This window comes from Nicotiana tabacum, chromosome 23, assembly GCF_000715075.1.
Source record: "Nicotiana tabacum cultivar K326 chromosome 23, ASM71507v2, whole genome shotgun sequence".
NCBI classification, from domain to species: Eukaryota; Viridiplantae; Streptophyta; class Magnoliopsida; order Solanales; family Solanaceae; genus Nicotiana; species Nicotiana tabacum.
The window spans coordinates 78,651,525-78,660,556 of NC_134102.1; the positions used below are offsets into that span (position 1 = coordinate 78,651,525).

The 9,032-nt window shown below is 38.6% G+C and overlaps 1 protein-coding gene across 1 annotated transcript; it reads left to right on the plus strand.

Annotated features, from left to right (window-relative positions):
- The first annotated feature begins 6,107 nt into the window (after positions 1-6,107).
- LOC107767344 (putative aspartic protease At2g35615) lies at positions 6,108-7,727 on the plus strand. The gene is made up of 2 exons (XM_016586315.1): positions 6,108-7,254; positions 7,354-7,727. Exons 1-2 carry the CDS (start codon positions 6,132-6,134, stop codon positions 7,635-7,637), a joined length of 1,407 nt encoding a protein of 468 aa, XP_016441801.1. The 5' UTR covers positions 6,108-6,131; the 3' UTR covers positions 7,638-7,727.
- Positions 7,728-9,032: the final 1,305 nt, after the last annotated feature.

Here is a 9,032-nt window from a genome sequence, read left to right on the forward strand (position 1 = left end):
AACCGACAAACCCGCTCTCGAATAGTAGCAACCAAGGCCGGTGCATGCCTAGCCAAATCAATGAATTGGACCGCATACTCTGACACGATCATAGAACCCTGGCGCAACTGCTCAAACTCTGCGCACCATGCATCTCTGAGACTCTAGGGAACATACTCCCTCAAAAACATATCTGAGAACTGATTACAAGTGAGTGAAGCTACCTCAGCCGGACTATCCAACTCGTATGTGCGCCACCACTAATAGGTTGCTCCTCTAAGCTGAAACGTAATGAAAGAAACCCCGCTATTCTCTGCAACACCCATAGTACGGAGGATACAGTGGCACTCCTCAAGAAATACCTAGACATCCTCCGATGCCAAGCCACTGAAAGTAGGAGGGTGGTACTTCTTGTACCTCTCGAGCCTGAGTTACTCCACCTTAGAAGCTACTGCCCTAACCTCGGGCTGAATTGGAGCTACAGGCTGCATCGGTACGATCTCTGGAACCTGGTCTACTTGGACCCACTGCGCTGGGCTACCAGTGACGAGAGTCTGTGCTCCTCCCCCGGCCTGAGATGTGGCAGGAAAAAGTGGTATCAATCCTACTTGAGCCAAGGTACTGAACATGCTCAGAATTTGGGCTAGAGTCTACTGGAGGGCTGGTGCAGTAACAAGCGTCTCATGTGCATGCCCTCCAACTGGAGCTACTGGTGGCTCCTCTGTAGTAGCTTGTGCGGGTGCTCTAGCTGCACCACGTGGACGTCCTCGGCCTCTACCACAGCCCCGGCCTCTCGCGGCTCTAACAGCGGGCGCGAGTGTCTGGTCATCTGATCCAGTTGTATGTATCCTCACCATCTGTGAGAGAATAGAAAGACAGAAAATTAGAGTCCGAAGTCAAAATCTCGCACGATAAGGAATCAAAGAAGTGAAACTTTTCCTAACAGTTCCATAGCCTCCCAAAGATAAGTATATACATCTCCGTACCGATCTGCGAGACTCTACTAAACCTACTTATGACTCATAACACCTATGAACCTAGGATGTCGTGATGGCACTTAGTCTCTAAGACTAGGTAAGCCTAATAATTTGCGGAATAACTGAATAGAAAAATGAGCTCAAATCTCAACACATGATATATAATAAGAAACTGCGATTCAAATAATTACAACTCCCAAAATCTGGTAGAAATAAGTCACAAGATTCTAAGAGAAAATACTAAGTGTCTCTATATATCAGAGTCTAAAGAGAGTAAGGAAAACAACATAATAAAGATAGAGAGGGACTCCGAGGTCTGCGGATGCTAGCAGATATATCTTGAAGTCTCCACATACAGTCCAACTCACGGGTATCTGGCCTGGTAGGAAGGACCTGGATCTGCACAAAAGGATGTGCAGAAATATAGTATGAGTACACCACAACGGTACCCAATAAGTGCCAAGCCTAACCTTGGTAGAATAGTGACGAGGGCAAGTCAGGGCCTACTGGTTTAAAAGAAAAGCAAGGCAGAAGATATAATAATATTTGGAAATGACTGAGAATTTAAACAACAAGAAGTTTCAGAAATGCAGCACAACAAATAGAGGTAAACAACAGGGGCACTCCCGAGGTACCGCCTCGTAGTCCCAAATGTAAATACACAACAAGGGGGATCTCCCGAGGTACCGCCTCGTAGTCCCAAAGTAGATATGCAAGACATGGGGATCTCTCGAAGTACCACCTCGTAGTCCCAAAGTAAATATACAAGACAGGGAGGATCTCCCGAGGAACCGCCTCGTAGTCCCAAAGTAAATATACAAGACATGGGAATCTTCAGAGGAACCGCCTTGTAGTCCTAAAGTAAATATGCAAGCAGTGAGATCTCCCGAAGTATCGCCTCGTAGTCCCAAACATAAATATGCAACTCATAAATTATGGAACCACAAATTTACGGCAAGGAATCCTACAGTTAAGGACTGAATACAATAATCAATGAAACATGTAATTCAACTAAGCATGTTGCACAAATTTCAAGTAGAGGTTAAGACACGTGGACATGCGATACTAGACTAAACATGATAGCTACACATGCTAAGGCAATTTAGTTAAGGAATTCAAAAGAAATCCACTCAGCAAGAACCGAAATTTCCACAATTAGCCCGTGTACGCACTCGTCACCTCGCGTACACAGTACTCACATATCACAAATTGTTACCACAGTACCAAATCCTTAGGAGATTTCCTCCACACAAAGTTAGACAAGTCACTTACCTCAAATCTCGCTCAATCAATCGGTAAGAATGCATTTCCCTCGACTTTCCAACTCTGATCGCCTCGAATCTAACAAAAACAATTTCATACTATAAATATAACTACAAGAAACTAATTTAAATAATAAAAGTGCGACTTAAGCAAATAATTGAATATTCTGCCCAAAAAGTTGACCCGGATCCACGTCTCGGAATCGGATACAAGTCACAAATTATGAACACCCCATTCGACCACGAGTCTAACATACCATTTTTACCAAATTCCGATACCAAATCGCCATTCAAATTCCCAAATTAAACTCTCCAAATCCCTAGCCTCAAACTCTCAAATTTTACCTTAAATACACACAAACTAGGTGGGAAAATCAATGGGAAAACAAGGTTATTTATAAAAAAAAATGAGTACAAGAGACTTACCTCAAGAAATCCCTCGAAAATGCTCTCAGAAATCGCCAAGACCGGAGCTCAAAATATCCGATAATGATAAAAATCCCGAACCCTTGAATTAATAGTGTCTGCCTAGTGTTTTCGCTTCTGCGGATCACCTGACCGCATTTACGATCCCACTTTTGCGGATAATGCAGCGCTTATGCGGTTTTGCCCATGCTTCCTTGCCTCCGCTTCTCCGATCTTCAATCCGCTTTTGCGAGAAGCAGTCCGCTTCTGCGGCTCCTTCGCACCTGCGACCTCTTTGTTTGCATCTCCGATTACGCAGATGCGAACCTTTTCCCCTACCTGCGACCACCGCTCCCCTATCCCTTTTCTGCTTTTGCGCTGCCACGCCCACTTCTGCGAGCTCGCACCTGCGGTCAATCTTGTGCAGGTACGATTACACCAGAATTGGTACCCTCAGCCATTCTCACAAGTCCAAATTTGATCCTTAACCATATGGAATCCACCCGAGGCCCCCGGGACCTCAACCAAACTTACCAACAAGTCCTAAAATATCATATGGATTTAGTCGAGCCTTTAGACAACATCAAACAACGCTAAAAATACGAATTGCATATTGATTCAAGACTAATGAACTTTAAAACTTCAAACCGTTACATCCGATGCTGAAACCTATCAAATCAAGTCCGATTTCTCTCAAATTTTTCACACAAGTCATAATTGACATTACAGACCTACTTCAACTTTTGGAATCCTAGTCCGATCCCGATATCAAAAAGTCCACCCCCGGTCAAACTTTAAAAAAATCATCCAATTTTCCAACTTTCGCCAATTAATGATAAAATGACCTACGGACCTCCAATTCAACATCCAAACACGGTCTTGAGACCAAATTCACCCTACTGAGCTATAGGAACCATCAAAACTCTATTCCGTAATCGTCTTCACACAATTCAAACTACGGTCAATTCCTACGACTTAAACTTCTATTTTAGGGACTATGTGTCCCATTTCACTCCGAAACCAAAATTAAATCCCCCCGGCAAGTCACATATCCATAAAATGAAAATAGAGGGAGCAATAAATAGGGATTCGGGACTAATACTCTCAAAACGACCGACTAGGTCGTTACACTTGGTCGGGACAGGGCCCCACCATACCCAAACAAAAGAAACATATGCTTTAGTACCTATCGACTTTTGTACAGCTACTCCGGAGAAGTGGAGTGCAACAACCAACAGTTGGAACATGCACCCTACTGGGGAGGGACGTCACAGAGTGTATCTGTACCTGTGGGCATAAACACAACGCGTAAAATAAAGGGTCGTCAGTACGAGAGATTTACTAAGTATGTAAAGATGATAATATAAATGTATACAAAAAGCATAACATTAGAGATATGAATACCCAATTTTAACCTAGACACCAAAGACAAGCCATCGGGGGCGTGCACTACAATAACCATGAATCATGAATGTATGCAAGTTTTGTACAAAATCAAGCCACTCATTGGGGCTATGCATAAAATATTTAATATAATATAATATCGTTCAACCACTCTTTGGGGCATATCATCTCATATCATGTTCAGCCACTCTTTGGAGCATTTCATGTCATGTCGTACCCAGGCTCTGAGGACTCAGTAAAGTCTCACGTCTTCATCCCACCGTACCTGGCTTCGTGAGGTCTAGGTTGTGCGTGGCCTCAAAAGCATTCAATGATATCACGTAACACATTATTCCATGTCCGGCCTCATAGAGGGATCGATGATATCGCCTAACACATCATTCCGTACCAGGCTTCATCAGGAGCTCGGTTAAGAAAAATAGATACACATATATAAAAGTACAATGCAAGGTCAATTACAAAAGATATGAAAGTTAGACTTAGAATGAACTACATTTCACAACCTCAAGATATTATTCGGAAACATCTTAGACTGGACAAGAAAATGTCACCGGTAAAGAACATACAAGAACATGAAAATATTTCAAGAAAGACTTAGACCAATTCAGGCGTACAACATGAGGATCATTTGGAAATAAGCGTTTATATCAAGTCATGCCAAGGAAGAAGACTGCCTTACATACCTTTACCTACGGTTCCTGAATTCTTACACTTTTCTGGTGATTATTTCCATCTCCAAGGAGTCTCCAACATCAATACTACAAGAATATAGATGATAGAGTAATGATCACGAGCCTCTTTTTCGCTTTTGATTCTAGCGCTAAATTGTTTAGGGAGTTCTTAGAAAGCTTGAGAGCATTTTTTTGGGAAAAACTAAAGCTGGTAATATCGTGTAATTGTGTAAGAGAAGGAAGTTGTATTGCATTTTATATCAAATCTAGAAACTCCACCGCCCTATGCATCAAACCGATCGCTCTGCACCGGCCAGTGTACCCGATTGGGCATCTGGCGCAATCTGGTGAAATGTAATCACTTTTTTGTCCAATTAGCATGTCGCTAGCTGATTGACTGTAAGACAAACTTATAATCTTTCAACTTCATGTGTGGATAAAGAGTGCGGGGTGTAACATGACATTACTCATTATAAATCAAGTTTATGGATAACTTATTCTTTCTAAGATTATGAGTATAATTTTTTTTTTAAATAGATTAATAACATACTAAGTGTAATAAAAAAATATAAAATAAAAGAATTAAGAAACAAATAAAATATAAGAGATTATGTAGAAACACATGAAGTAAAGGTTGAAAAATGAAAAATAAGAAAATAAAAGACAAATAATGTAAAAAGAATAACATTTGTAAGAAAAAGAATTTAAAAAGTTAAATTAAAATAAATTAAAAAGGAAAAAAAGAATAGAAATAAAAAGTAAATTAAAAAGAAAAGAAAATAGATTCAAAAAATAATCGTGTAATTACACCATGTAATTACAAGTAATTCTCAGCTCCCCCTCCTCCCCTTCCCCCCCCCCTCCAAGAATTAAAGAGTGTAATTACACCCCTCAATTACACCCAATTACATGCTGACTAAGTAATTATTTGGTTAGAGAAACATACCAAAGTTATGCAATTATATTCAATTACACTTAAATCCAATTAAAGGGTGGATTTCCAAACAGGCGTAATGGTCGTTTTTAACATGGACAAGATCTGCATTAAAAATGGCGTGGAAGAAGTATGTACAAACAAAAATGCTCATTTTTATTACATGTATCTTCGCAGAATTAATTAACCTATTTGTGTCCATCTCTTTTATGGGAAAAATCTTTATGCAATCAATTTAAATAATTTCACTTCCCATTGTGTATTTGGTATTTCTATATTTCTTGCCAAAATTAATATATATTCACCCCCCTCGCCGATCGAAATTCCCTATTTCCCGGACTTTCCATATTCTTACATGCAACGTTTTCCTCATAACCAGAACACATATTCGTACATGCATTCACTCTTTTATTCTTTTTGCCTATAAAACGGGACCAATTATCAACTTTTGTTTTGCATAAATCCTCCCAAGTTGTACAACTATTCTTAAACCCTAGCCATGGAGATGAATCACAAAAACTCTTTTACTCTCTTATTCTTTTTAGCCATTTTAGCTTTCTCTCATCTTGCTTTAGTTTCTTGTCGAAAAACCAAAAGCAACGATGATGTAAAAGGATTCACTCTTGATCTCATCCACCGCGATTCTCCTTTTTCTCCCTTGTACAACCCTTCTATCACCCCTTCCCGACGCCTTAGAGAAGCCTACCACAGGTCCTTTTCCCGTGCAACTTTTTTCAAAGCTGGCACCGCATCAGAGCGAGAGCGTCCCTTTATCCACCAAAAAGAATTTCAATCTGATGTCATTCCAATCCCCGGTGAATACCTAATGAAATTCTCAATTGGTACACCCCCCGTGGAAACCGTTGCGATTGCTGATACTGGCAGTGACTTGACATGGATACAATGCAAGCCTTGTGCCGATTGTTTTAAACAAACAGCACCCCTCTTTGATTCTAGAAAAAGCTCCACTTATAAAACCGTCAAGTGTGATACTAAGGCATGTGAGATAGTGGGGAGTACAAGTTGTGTTAGAAAAAATGTTTGTGAATATGAGATGAGCTATGGTGACCAATCACATAGTGTTGGTGATGTTGCTTTTGAGACCTTCACTTTTGATACCTTAAATTTTCCTTCAAAATCTGACAAAAGGAAAATTTCTTTTCCTGATGTTGTATTTGGTTGTGGCCATGATAATGGTGGCACGTTCACAAATTTGACTACTGGGATCGTTGGATTAGGAGGTTCGAATCTCTCAATCGTTAAACAACTCGAAAAAGAAGTGGTTGGATCATTCTCTTATTGTTTAATCCCATTGGATTTATCATCTTCTTCTGCTTCTAATGCTACAAGTCATATTAGTTTTGGACCTTTAGCACGTGTTTCTGGACCTAAAGTTGTTACAACTCCTATAATTCTAAAGGAGCCCAGAACGTACTACTATATAAATCTTGAAAGTGTTAGTGTTGGGAAAAAGAAGTTGGCATTCAAGAGTTCGAGACTAAGTTCTTTTGCTGCTGATGGTGAATTAGGGAATATGATAATTGATTCTGGGACTACATTGACACTTCTCCCTAGTGATTTTTACGAGAATTTGGAATCAACATTGGTGGATACGATCAAAGGTAAAGTTAAATTGTGTGACCATTTCATTAAAAGGTTTGGCTGTTATATAGATCGACAGATTCCAATTTTAATTATTTAATTATATTATTTCTCGACAGGTAAGAGAAAGGAGGATCCAACCGGCACTTTTGCACTATGTTACGAGTCGAAAAATGGTGTTATTAATGCTCCTGAGATTGTGTTCCATTTCACGAATGCTGATGTTGGGTTGTTACCAACGAGTACATTTGCAGAAATTGATGAAGGTTTGGCTTGTTTGACAATTGTGCCAGCCGATGAAATTGCTATATTTGGAAACTTGGCGCAAGTGAATTACCTTATTGGATATGATCTTATACACGAGAGACTCTCTTTCTTGCCTACTGATTGTACCAAGCACTGAATTAAGTGTTTAGTTAGAATTTGGTTTTCATATTATTTAAGCAGTTTTATGTATGAATTTGGCTTCTATAAAGTTTTAATTATTTTTCGTTTGTTGGTCTTATTCTTTTGTTTCTTGATTTAATCTTTCTACAAAGAACTGGAAATCATGATATTTTAGTTGGGATTTTCCTTTTCAAAAGAAAAAGTAAGAGTGATAAATAGGTAAATTGCATACACTCAATCTTATTTTATTGCCATGTATTCTGATTTTTGAATTCAGACTCACTAACTTTTTCCGGTAAAATTTCATTTGGTTGCTCAATGATGCTATTTTATAGGAATGTCTTGAAAATAATGATATTTCGGTTGATTATTTTCCTTTTAGTAGCGAAACCGTGTTAAGATGTTGCAAAGGTGACCTATATTCATTCAATCTGATTTTTTCGCTCAATTTTGGACCTCACCAACTTTAATATGAACTAAGGTAATTTTAGAAGTCCATTCAAGACATGGTTTACTATTCAAATATATTTAATACCACATAATAATTATGAGAAATATCGCAAAGTTTGCTCTTAATAACCAAATGCTAAGAATAGTATAACATAGCCCTCTTTTCTTATGTACACTGATAATGAAACTTCTAAGAAAAAAAAGGGAAGGGAAAATATAGATGAAGTTAAAATTTGCATCAGAAAATGCAAACTATTATGCAATGACTTCATAGTGAGGTACTTTTTTATTCATCACCTAGGCTAAGCAGCGAAAAACTATAAAAAGTTATGCAATGACTTCATGAACTTTCATAGTTTTATTTAAAGCCTAGATGGTTTGGTGTGAGTTCAATTTAAATTATCTTTAATAAGAAAATGGCCAACTCTTTATTTTTCTTTGTATGAAATAAACAACTAACATATTAGCAATAGTCTTAAGAAGTTCTTTGATAATCTGGATTGCTTTTCTTCAATGATATTCCATGATCAAGATATTTGGTTGAATTTTGATTTTAACCCTTTTACAAGAAATCCATTGATATCTTCTGTTTGCAAAGCAAACCGACTTAGATTTTTGAATAAACCATGTCCACTACTAGAAATTTGCCAAAACCCGCCCGCAAGTTTCGGTAGGAACACAAACCGACCGAATAACCGTCCACTATCGGTCGGAATAGGCCAAAATTATGTTTTTCTTTTTTAGAAGTGCACCGACACCGACTGAAGTTGGTCGGTTATTTTAGCGCCAAATTGGGAAACTACAATTTTGCGACCAATTGTATAATATATCGACCAATATCAGTCAGTTAACTAGTCAAACTTTGAGCAAAGATGGCTAGACTTCCATTTTGCATAGATAACTAAAAAGAATTTAAATAAATTTAGACTTTACCGGTTGATTTCGGTGGGTCAGTTAAACC